At 52.9% G+C, this 12013-nt stretch overlaps 2 protein-coding genes across 3 annotated transcripts; both read right to left on the reverse strand.

The window, feature by feature from the left end:
- Positions 1-1330: 1330 nt before the first annotated feature.
- Positions 1331-6731, reverse strand: ASNSD1 (asparagine synthetase domain containing 1). Of its 2 annotated transcripts, none has more exons than XM_078603992.1 (4): positions 5023-6731; positions 4334-4646; positions 2821-3002; positions 1331-1984 (listed from the first exon to the last, which is right to left on the reverse strand). In XM_078603992.1, the coding sequence occupies exons 1-4, from the start codon at positions 6729-6731 to the stop codon at positions 1684-1686; spliced, it is 2505 nt and encodes an 834-aa protein (XP_078460118.1). In that variant the 3' UTR covers positions 1331-1683. The 2 variants fall into 2 exon arrangements, with proteins under 2 accessions (XP_078460118.1, XP_078460117.1); XM_078603991.1 differs by having other exon boundaries at positions 4319-4646.
- A 3-nt stretch (positions 6732-6734) lies between these two features.
- On the reverse strand, positions 6735-9506 carry ASDURF (ASNSD1 upstream open reading frame). Its single transcript, XM_078603993.1, has 4 exons — positions 9279-9506; positions 8437-8490; positions 7254-7329; positions 6735-6869 (listed from the first exon to the last, which is right to left on the reverse strand). Exons 1-4 carry the CDS (start codon positions 9309-9311, stop codon positions 6772-6774), a joined length of 261 nt encoding a protein of 86 aa, XP_078460119.1. The 5' UTR covers positions 9312-9506; the 3' UTR covers positions 6735-6771.
- Positions 9507-12013: the final 2507 nt, after the last annotated feature.

The raw sequence follows: 12013 nt of genomic DNA on the forward strand, positions 1-12013 counted from the left end.
AACCCAAAAATGGCTTCAAATGTGTGTCGGCCCTGACACTGATGATGTCTTATCGGCGAAAGTGACCGCCCCCCCCCCCCGAGAACCCACTCTGAAAACTGGTGAAGAAAACTGCTGTAATGTAATTTCACAACATTTAAATGGACACGGCGTTTAGCTGGAGAGTACATCCAGCAAGTCACGACACTTTATCATAACACTGGTCAATAAAAAAACACAAATCATGTTCTAGATTTGAAGCTTTCGTGACTGCAAGGATTCATACTCTTAGTTTTTTCGGTAAAGTCACGTAGGTAAAAAATGAAATACATTTTTCATTTTTATTAATTTTAATTTCATTTTTTAATGTCACGTAGGTAAAAAATGGAAAATTTTATTTTCATTCATTTTAATTTCATTGTTTACCTACGTGACTTTACCGATAAAACCAAGAGTACAAATCATGTTAACTTGTTGCATCATTGACGGTGCTGCGTGCATGCTGGTCGCTTGACGTTTTGATTCTTTGGTTAGAAACTGGTTACAACAAAAATTCACTGCCTTTGACCGTCTCACCGCGCCACTGGGCATCTCACGCCACCCGCAGGCCAATCCCCGTATCTGCCTATAGAAGATGAAATCCTCAAGTTCTGAATTCCCATTGCTTATTCCTGACCTTCATTCCCAACGAACTTGCATGCGAACTTAACCAAAACAACGTTGCCCGAAGAGATGATTGGGGAGGATTTGAAACTAATGGTGAAGTGTCAGGCAAAGGAAGGAACGCTCCCGGGAAGAAGTCATCCACCCAGAGATGGGAGCGATGACATCGGCTCGTGTGCAGGTGAGCGAAGATAGGAATTGTTGGTTTGCAAGACTGCGACACTTGGCTAACCTTTGCGAAGACCTCCAGTCACGAGAGTGGATTGGCAAAAGGTCAAAGCAGCGATATTTGGTGGTGCAGGGCCTATCCCAGCAGGTAAATTTTATTATTATTTATTTTACCTGCTAAGGTACCCACTGAACCACGTAGCTCTCTTTCAGAAGTGACCTACCCGGAAATGATAGCTCATCGAGGTGGTCTATCACGTGGAAATCTATAGCAGCCAAATACTCTAAACGCACGATTGCAAATGTGGACCCCACCCCCCTAGTGCCAGCCCTGATCTGTTCATCAGCTTTCATTCTTGCACACATTTCTGCCTTTTATTAAACTTAAGAAACGTTGGATTCATCTACGTTCCCTCTTATTGAGATATTTCTGTAATATCCATTGGTTTTCATCCCTGGTCTTCCTTGCAAAGATAATGTTGTCTCTCACGTGGTTATAAAGGCACACATTTTCTCTCTCTCACATTATGGGATTATTATTTATTGTGATTTGCAGCCATCGCTTTGATAATCAAGACACAGCTGTATCTCTCATACAAAGCACGTATTTTCGACTCTTACTCTTGCACGCAGCCATCAGCCCCCCCAAAGAACTAGCCACCTCCATCAAACACTCACCACCCCCAGACGGCCGTCCATTTCAGAGTGACATTTCTCAGTTTCACTAAAACACTATCAACATTTTAAAACACAACTGCCTCCATTCTCAATCACAACCGCCACCACGCCCCCCCTGCCGACACACAACCACCATCCCCTTGAAACGCGTTACACTCAAACACAGCAAACGCACAGCCACCGCTTCTCCTCCCATCAGACGCACTCAGGAGGGGGGCGATGCTGCTGCACCAGCCGCGAACAGGAATCGGACCCACGCTCCCTTGGGCCGCCGCCGCCGCCGCCACCGCCGCCCCCCTCCATGTGCGCGATGCGAGAGCCGAACTGCAGGGCGCGCTTGGGCCGAGCGGAGGCCTCGGCCAGGCCGAGGTGCACGAGCGCCGCCTGGCGCAGCAGCAGCTTGTCACCCGTGCCGCGCGCCGCGCCGGGATCGGCCTTCACGTGCGCCGGCAACGCCGAGAGCTGGGACACCACGGCCTCGTCCAGGTACGGGAACCTGGCGGCACAGCCACAACGCGCGCGCACCGTCGCACCACACGACAGACCCGGCAGTCAGCGCCGCGCTCCGCAACGCACGGCCTGTGATCGTGTTGTACGTACGTACAGTATGTATGTTGAATTTCTTTTGCACAGTACGTACCCAACCGTGCTAATCGGAGTTGCGAGAAGTGTTGAAAGATTTATATAAATAAAGCTAAGCGGAATCGAACCTGTTCAGCAATTGGATGGATGGGGGAGACTGTCAGGGCTAGGTAATGAAGCCGGAAGATAACACCAGACGTGCACCGCCACCCCCCAACAGTCGACAAATCGACAACACGGCCCGTGGCCATATCTGAATTCAGAAGCTTAAGCAGAGTTTTTAACCTGGTTATAATTTGGATGAGAGATTGTTTTAGAATGACAGGTGCTGTAGAGATGCACAATTCTTACAGTCTGCTGCTGTAAGAATTGTGTGACATCCAAATTAACTCATTTTTATTATCGAACATGAAATTGGCCACGAGATGTCAGGACAGAAATGGGTTCAGTCCACAGAATATCTGATGGATTGGATCTATCTATCGATTGAATCTCTATGTGCGGAGCATTGTATGTAATGCCCGAGCATGTGTCGGGTTTTTTTTCACGAGTTCTCCAGTTTCCTCCCATACGAAGCAAAACTAAATTTGCCAAACATCTCACTGCTGACCCAGGGAAGCTTTCTTGGATAAGCAGGTAACAAAGACTAATGTCGAAGCGGCAGCCAAAGCAGGGTTTGGGGTAGGCCGTCATCCAGCAGTGGAAAGATCACGGCTGACGATGACGGATGCCGGTGGTGCCACTACTCACCGGGCCTCCTTGCCGTGATCGGCCGTGACACGGTCGTCTCGCCCGAGGTTCCGGCGTCCGATGCGGCCCAACTCGGCGCGCAGTTCGGCGGCCAGGGCGCCCCAGCCTCCCTGCCGGAAGCGTGCTGCGTGCCGCGAGTATCCGGCGAGTTGCTCGTCCGCGCCGAGACCGCTCAGCAAAACCTGACGGGGGGCGGGGGGTGAGGAAGAAGAGAGAAGCACCAAAAAGTGAGGCTCGTGGATTGGTACACATCACGTTAAACTATTTAAACTATTTTTAATTTTACCAGGTAAGGCCCACACTGAGCTATATAGCTATTTTTCACAAGCGACCTGGCTATCACAAATGATTGCTCAACGAAGCGGCTTATCGCGTGGAAATGTATAGCAGCCAAATACTTTAAAACGCACGTTTATTCTAAATGTGGAGGGAAAAACCGGAAGACACGGAGATAATTCCACGCGCCACGGGGAGAACAAGCGAACTCCAAATATACAAGTGTCGGGGTCGGGATCGAACCCACGACCTCCTGCATACCAGGTGAGGGAGATAACATCTCGCTACCGTGGTGCCCCATCTCTGTGCCATTCGATGGCACAGAGATGGGGCACAACGCAAGCCCGGCATGGTGGTGGTAGTGCATGCCTGTGATCCGGTGCTTTGGTGGAAAGGGTTGGTGAACCTTCTTCTTGGTTCTTTCGGTAAAGTCACGTAGAATGGAAATAATAAAATAATAAAAATAAAACATAATAAAATAATTCTCACGACTTTTCGGCCACAACGCAAGCAGCCGTCCTCAGGTGGAGAACAGGTCTGTCCAACCGCCAACCAGCCCGATCCCTCTACTGGCTCCCAATCCAATTTCAAAAGAACCTCACTATTTTCTTCCACCATTATTTGTGGGATCGGAGACTCTGGTAGCCATTGGGCGAATGACTAGCTTGTTGGTGGGTGGGGGCGCGAGTGGTTAATAAACTTGCCAATTATTTCAACTGCCACTCCGGGAGATTGAACCAAACCGGCGACATGCGGATCACCAGTACAGTGTGCCAAACATCACACCACGGCAGCGTCAACAACCAAGGTAGCACACTCTACTGCAAGAACGTTTAGACGCGAAACGAGATTACTTTTACTCAGCAACTGGACTTCAATTTCGATTTAAAGCTTTCGTGACTGCAGGGATTCATCTTCTTGGTTCTTTCGGTAAAGTCACGTAGAAGGGAAATTATAAAATAATAAAAATAAAACATAATAAAATACAATTCTCACGACGTTTCGGCCACAACGCAGCGTCTGAATGAGACATTCAGCGTCAGATGCTGAGACATTCAGACGCTGTCTTTCTGACAGACCTGTTCTTCACCTGAGGACGACTGCTTGCGTTGTGGCCGAAACGTCGTGAGAATTGTATTTTATTATGTTGTATTTTTATTATTTTATTATTTCCCTTCTACGTGACTTTACCGAAAGCACCAAGAAGACAACTGGACTTCACCTTGGCTCGACTCACAAACAGCTCCGGTCCAGCGGGCACCGTGATGGCGGCGGTGGTGGACCCTGGCGGCGGTGACCCCGGTTCACTCGCAGGGGTTCCTCCCCGATCCCCCTCGTCAAGGAGGAGTTGTCCGCGGCCGCGTGCGGCGAACCACAGGGCGCATCCCAGCGCGTCGTCCAGCACGGAGCACGCCGGGTGGACGAGGTGGGCGATGCGGCGAGCGCGGGCGGAGGCCAGCTCGTCCCCGCGCACGTCCACCCCGAGCAGGCGCCAGCGGCGGTGGGGGAACAGCGTCCGCAGCTCCTCCAGCCCCGCTCGTGCACTTAGCCTGGCACGGGCACCCCCGACGGAGGGCGAGAACGAGTGACGCTTTGTTGTTGTTCAATGCCGAGCAGGTGAAAACGCACCACCTCTACCTGCGACTTAATATTTTTTAGTATTTTCGCGAAAATGTAAGTTATATATTTCTCTCTATGCTAGCGTAGTGCCTAACGTACCACGCTGTGTACCCGGCCAACTGAGTTCGAATGTTGGCACCAGCTAACATCAGCAGTGAGTGACATCGAGCAAATCCCATTGAGCTAAGTAGTTCTGTTTCAAGGGCGACTTGGTTGGCAGACAACATAAAAGTATTCCACAATTACAGATTTAGTCTCACTTGGTTTTAAATTAAAGATATTGATCGACTGATTGAGCAGTCTCACCTGTCGGGAACATCAAACGGTCCTCCGTCCCGCCCTCCAATCTCCATCTTCTCTTCACCAGCCCCACTCTCCGCCGACGGTGCTGCACTCCCGTCCCCATTGCTGCGCTCACCCTTCTCCACCCGAGCAGCTGGCGCCCCCCTCTTTGGAGGGTCGCCTTTCCGTGCCCCCGCCGACTTACGCGAGTTATTCCCGTGGTCTCGATGGCGCCTGCCGATACCGGAAGCCACCGCACCGCCCGGCGGGCGTCGCCGGCACTCGAAGGCGACATTCAGGAGGTCGATGGGCTCATGGGCCGGGACGTGGCGGTGAGCCAGCGCCGCTAGCACCATGCAGTCGAGCCCGCCCGAGAAGAGCACGGCCACCGAAGCCTCACCGGCAATGCTTCCACCATGACCGCCATAGCCGCTGGTGCTACCACCGGCGTTACTTGCGCCCCCGCCATCGTCAGTGCTGCCATCACCAACACCGCCTCCTGCTGCTCCGCTGGTGCCGCTACCGCCGCCACAATTCTCCGGGATGCATCGCACACGCACGGCCTCATCCAGAGCCTCCACCAACTGCCGAGCGGCCACCATGCGCTCCGAGATCACGTCGGGGCCTAGCGGGACGTGACCATGAGGATGGGGGCCCTGAGGGTGGGGGCCCTGAGGGTGGGGGCCCTGAGGGTGGGGGTCCTGAGGGTGTGGGCCCTGAGGGTGGGGGCTCGGAGACTGTGGCACGCTCATGTTCATGGGTGGCACAAATGAGCGAAGTCCCGGGTAAGCTTTGCTCGGCGTCACACAGAAGAACGGCGGCAACTCCTCCGCTCGTCCATCCTCTTCAGTCGGAGTCTCTCCTCCTCTAGACCCTCCCAATGGACGGGGGGTCGTGCCTAGAGGGGATCCCGAGTGGCAGTGGCAGGAGTCGTCCTGCGTGTCGGGTGTCCTTCTGGCAGCTCCATCCACGCCAGATGGTGGCGCCAACTCCGGTGGGCTCCAGCGCCAGGGAAACCACTCAACCTGGAGGCCACTACCACCGCTACCACCACTCCCCAGATGCACCTTGTAGACTCCATCGGCTGGAACTTCTGACCACCGTGCACCGGCAGGCGCCTGCTGTGATGCCACGGAGCTGATGGCAAACCAGCGAGGATCCACCGTGCCACCACCGCCACCACCACAAGCACCACCGCCACCGCCGTCACCAGCATCACCAGCCTCCGGGAACAGCCACAAGAGGCTGCGGCGACCCAAGCAGTCTCTGCCGAACCAGAGGCATCGGCTGGCGCGCTGGTAGTAGAGCAGCGCCCAGGGGCCCCGCACGAGGCTCAGCGTGGAGAGGATGGCACTGTCGGCACCATCGCCACCGCTGTCGTCACCGTCACCAGCCAGCGCTCGCAGCACCACGCTCGTGTCGCTCTCTCCGGGGGGCACCTCAAGCCCCCCAAACACCTCGCCGTTCCACAGCAGCACGTTTCCCCGAGCGTCCACCGCCGGCTGGGGCTCGGGCGAGTCGCCCCGCAGGTGCAGTACTCGTGCCAGAAACCGCAGCTCGAAGCCGGCGCTCGTCCCGGCACCGGCATCTTCAGGCGTCGTCAGCACCGTCAGCTGCCCGCCAAGGTCGGGCCCCCGCCCCTCCAAAAGGTCCTGGGTCAATCGGTCGGGCAGGGGATCGGGTCGAGGGATCACGGGGTCGTGCGGCACCACCGCGCAGAAGATCCCGCACATGGCTGGCGCCTGGGTCTGCTCCTCCGCCCGCGCACAGACGTCAGTGGAAGGAGCGCCGCTTGTGAGAATCTTCGGCGGTGCTGCTCGCCAACGCTGCCTCCTGCTTCTTCTCCTGCTGCTTGAGGTCGTCGAGCGTTTCTGGGTGGACAGAGTTGATGACGCAGGGATTGGGTTGAAACGGCGACCAGAGGCCAGAGGATACAGCGCATAGGATATCTACACCGTCTCACAGCAGACCGAGCTGAACGTGGAAGCGCACGCACGCCTGCGATCAGATGCTTTGCAGGCAAAGGTCAGTGGATTATACGGAGATTTCACGGAACTTCTAAACTCACTGCAAGGTCACTGGTGTGTTAATTCAATGCACGAACCATTACGCCAGTATTCGGGGTTAGCGTTATGGGTGGATGTAAGGTCAGGGGTTACAGCTACGATTATAAGTCAGGAGTATGGTTAGGGTTTTGGTGTAAGATTAGGGGTCGGCGAAAGGTAAACCGGGCTACGGCGAACCCTGCCACTCACTTCTGCACTTGCTCAGCATCTGGGGTTTCTCCGCCAGGAAATAGACGTCGCTGTTTGGCTGCTGCGTGTAGACACGCTGTGAAGACAACAACAGGCCACGGCATGGGTGCCTCGCGCCCCTGCCCCTCACGTGCTTCACACCAATCCTCTGCTTGTCTCTTATGTGTCTCTTGATGATACGGTCCTTCTAAACACATTCCTGCGGAGGGAGCTGGTAGGAACGTTGGGTTGCTCGGTCAATGGCCAGGGTCAACGGCGGCGTGGTGTATTCCGCAAATATGACCGACTGTGAGGGCGGGCACAAGCCAGCGTGAGTAGGTTAAACGTTGAGTTTTATAAGGGCACCACGGGGTGACCAGCCCCTCCCCACCCTCCCCTCCCCACCCAGCCCCTCCCCACCCAGCCCCTCCCTACCCCACCCAGCCCCTCCCTCCCCACCCAGCCCCTCCCTGCACGACGGACGGACACAATAATCCACTGTGGGCTGGTGTAACCAGGAGGTTCCTACCAGTATAAACTATCCCTTGCATGCCCATGAACTATCTTCCTGCATGCCCACTGGCTGCCACCTGCATTCCCAATCAACTTTTCCAAGCCTGTCCCTTAATTATCCCACGCCTCAGGGTCACAGCCACGTATGTCTGTGAAACATCGTGCGAGTTACAAATGGACATTATTATTTCCTTACCTGCCTCTGTGCCTGCCCAATAAGAGCTTCCTATTCTCGGTTCTTTCCGTAAAGTCACGGAGAAGGGAAAAAATGTAAAAAAATTAAAACATAATAAAATACAATTCTCACGACGTTTCGGCCACAACGCAAGCAGCCGAAACGTCGTGAGAATTGTATTTTATTATGTTTAATTTTATTATTTCCCTTCTACGTGACTTTACCAAAAGAACCAAAAAGATGAATCCCTGCAGTCACGAAAGCTTTAAATCGAAAAAGAACTTCATAGCTCATCGGATTCCTCCACTCTAAATACAGATTTTGATTCAATAACCATCGCTTACCTAACCCTTGCATGCCCATTGCCAGTCGACCCTGTGTACTGGGCCCAATACCCAGGTCACCCCAATGCCACATTCACCACCGTCACCCCTAAGGCCACATTCAGCATCACCAGCAGCCAATGTGTGGCAGCCACGATGCTGATGATGATGGGCCCGTCTGTGGTTCACTCACCCTGCCAGCGGCCAGCCCGGCAAGCTCCTCGCAAAGTACCGTCTGTTCCCGCACCTGCGAAACACGTGTCACGGTTAGAGTCCAGGACCGGGTCCGGTATCGCCTGGCAGAAGACACACAGTCTCATAGACGGTTAGAGCGGTTTGATAAATATAAGTCAAAATCAGAACATTTATTTATACTGGAAGAATTCGGTGAGCTATGAAGCTATTTTTTGCACAGATGTCCAGTATGGGTAGGTCAGAACGTGGCAAGACTCTGACTTTGTTGTCAGGCTACAAGCTTAACCCTACTGATGAACCGCTAAACGTCGAAACCGGTCCAGAGTTTTCGCGTGTGAAATCAATGATTGCTCGCAAATTTTACTTTCGAAAGCCCGCGTGGCCGATGGAATGTGTAACAAAAATACTTAAAACATTTTACGCTAAGAGACAAATATGGGAAATGCGACGTGGTCTGGCTTAGTTATCGCTGTACATTGGTGAAGAGCGGTGAATGAACGATGTATAATTGTAGATGGCACCAATATAAATGAACACGTTGAGAGTGAATCTAGTGCAGGAGTGAACTGTGACTCGGTGTGAACCAGCTGGAATTGTTGAAAGTGTAACCACGTGCGAATAAGCGAACCGCAGCGAATAAGTGAACGACAGTCACGCGGATGAATGAATTGACCGCGGTGAATTAATTGTGACCACTCAAACCGCGGCAAAGGGAACGCTGTCGAATGAGCTGCTTGGTGGATGAGCGAACCGCAGCGAATAAGTGAACGACAGTGACGCGGGATGAATGAGTGGACCGCGGCAAAGGAACCACGGTGGGACGAGTCACGGCTCAGTCACCTTCTTGCTCAGCTCCTTCAGGTCTGACGCCATCGCGGGTGCCCTCCCAACCACCCCGACCAAGAGGAGCGACGAGACCCGTGGGGTCCCGTGGGGTCCCGCACCTCCCACAGGATGAGTTGGGCTCAGGGACAAGGTGAGGGGGGGGAAAGACACGTGCCGCACGGGCGTTAACACGTGTACTTGACGAATGACGTCACGCACACTTCCTGGTGTGAGCGCCGACGTCACGCGCGAAGTACCTTGGTGACGTCACTTGCGTTTCGCACAGTTGGGTGACGTCATGCGTTCCGCCTGCCGCGTGGGTGACGTCACGTCATGCCGAGTGACGTTGCGCGCAGGGTCGCGTGGGTTACATGACGTCACAGCAAGCGCCCCTGCGAGGCTGTTCGCTCTTGCCGAGATCACAAGGGATTGTTGAATCCTTCCGTGCGGAGTACATTTTTTTCTCTCTCCAGGTACTGACAAAGAATGGGCCAAACCTTCCCAATGTAGCAGCGCCCCACCTCCTCAAAGTGTCGAGACCCCCGTGCGGATTTCCACCGTGAAATACGTTGCATTGTGGAAGGTGGGGAGCGGTGGCGCAGTGGTTAGCGCACTGCGTTTTTCAACCAAGGCGACCCGAGTTCGATTAGGGGTCGTCCATAAATGACGTCACGCGATTTTGGACGATTTTTTACTCCCCCCCCCCCTTCGTCACAAATGTCTGAACCCCCCTCCACCCCCCTAGGTGCGTGACGTCATTTATGGACGGCCCTTTACCCGTGGACGGCTAACATGGAGTGGCGAGCGAACCAGTCTTGTGGGCCCGCAAACTCCATGCACCAATCTGCAATGACTGGTGTGGTGAAGTATGGTCAAACCCATGACCCGGAAGCGTGAAGGAGGCGCTTCAACAGCGGATTGACAAAGGGCTGCCGGACACTTGAGGCTGCCAGGGGGGCTCAAGTTGGAGATTGTTCCATAATATCGGTTTGGTTGGGTTAGATCGCGTAAATATAAATGTGTTGTCAAACCCGCCACCACCCACCACAGCCAACAAGTTTGTCATGTCAACATAACATGCCAATTCGTTACTCTCCAACACACAGGCGTGCTGTACGAGACACGAATTGGCATGTTGTGTTTACGTGACAAACCTTACTAATTGGCTGTCGGATGTTGGTGGGTTTAAAGACACAGTCACGCGATCTAACAACAAAAAAACCCTGTATTATGGATATTGTTCACGAAAGCCTACGTGTTAAACTGGCCCAACTAGTATTTGAATAAATATAACTCGAGTAACTTATTTGGTTCAGAGACGGACCCGCTTTTTGTATATTTTACATTTAGTATTTTTCCCCAATTTTACTCCTATTGTGCAAACATCACGCAATTCGAGTAAAAATCCACTCGGTTTTCTCAAAGAGCAGAACAACGCGTTGTGCTTGAGAACGGCCCACGGAAGCGGATATCACAGGGCTACCTCGGAGATCCATTCGAGAGACATCTGGTCTCGCATAACAGTCAAATTGATATTGTGAATTCTCAGAGCTGGAATTGAACAAACTTAAATGCACGACCAAATTGAATGTCATGTTTTGTTGTGTGTGTGCAATCATTGGCGACGTGGCTGAAACCGTGAACTCACTACCAGTGGCGGCACCTGCAAAATCTCTTAGGGGGGGCAAATGTCTGGATGATTTATAAGGATAAGGTCCACCCATGCAAAGGATAAATTAACAGCTTAAGCATGTAAAGGCAACTTCACTTTAATATTAATGAAAAATAAAGTGACTCTTACAATACATCTTGTTTGTTTCTATACTCACTATTAATACAATCCACTCAAGTTTATTTTATTAAAGATTCCACTAGGTGGCGACAAATAAAATTGTTGACTGAAACGTGCTTACGTATGATGACGTAAGCACGTTAGTGCGAGCCCTCCCGGAAGCCATAGAGAATGCATTGCAGCGCCCCCCGTTCGAAAAAAAACATCTTTGAATGTAAGTCTATGGGAACACTCTGGGCGATTCTCAGCCGGAGTGAAATCGCCCAAAAAGAGGCGGTACTCCACAGAACGTGACATGACGCTGATTGGACTATATCCAGAGGCACAGTGACGGCTAGCGTGACTCTGTGGTTGAATGACATTGGTGGTGCGTCGCCCAATCGCCCTAATGAAGAAACCGCCCCTGCTCACTACAATTGAGAACCCAGTTTAACCCCAGGCAGCTCAGTGCTCTAACCTCTTGAGCCACCCGACCACCGCACTCAGAGCTTGCCCGGTCAAGTGTCCTTCACACGTGATGTGCGACTCCCTGCAGTGGGACTCGGCAGTCACAAGTTTCAACACGAAGATTTATTTTTGTTTAAATAAATATTTCACAGTACTCGACTTCGGTACAATTGTGGCAGTACATCTTCCGACGCTTCTCTCCAGCAGTTGGCGTAGCACGGTTGGCATGGGCCCTGGTGCAATGAATTAAACGGGGCCTTAACCTCTACCCTCTATCCCAATTTCCTCCCCCTCTTTGTGGCCCCGGTGCCTGGGCCACTCTGGCCCGTCGTTGGCACTTGGTGCAGTTGCAACGCCTGCGCGCACTTTGGAATGCTGCGCCGTTCCTCTCCCGCTGTCCTAAGCACAGTGGGGAAGGAGGTGACAGCAGCAGCAGCAGCAACACTACCAAACGAGCTAAGCCAACGCCTTTTCGACACCGGGACTTCACGGTGCAGTGTGTGCAGCGCGG

The sequence above is a fragment of the Lampetra planeri genome, chromosome 21 (assembly GCF_965212315.1).
Source record: "Lampetra planeri chromosome 21, kcLamPlan1.2.h2, whole genome shotgun sequence".
In the NCBI taxonomy this organism is placed as follows: domain Eukaryota; kingdom Metazoa; phylum Chordata; class Hyperoartia; order Petromyzontiformes; family Petromyzontidae; genus Lampetra; species Lampetra planeri.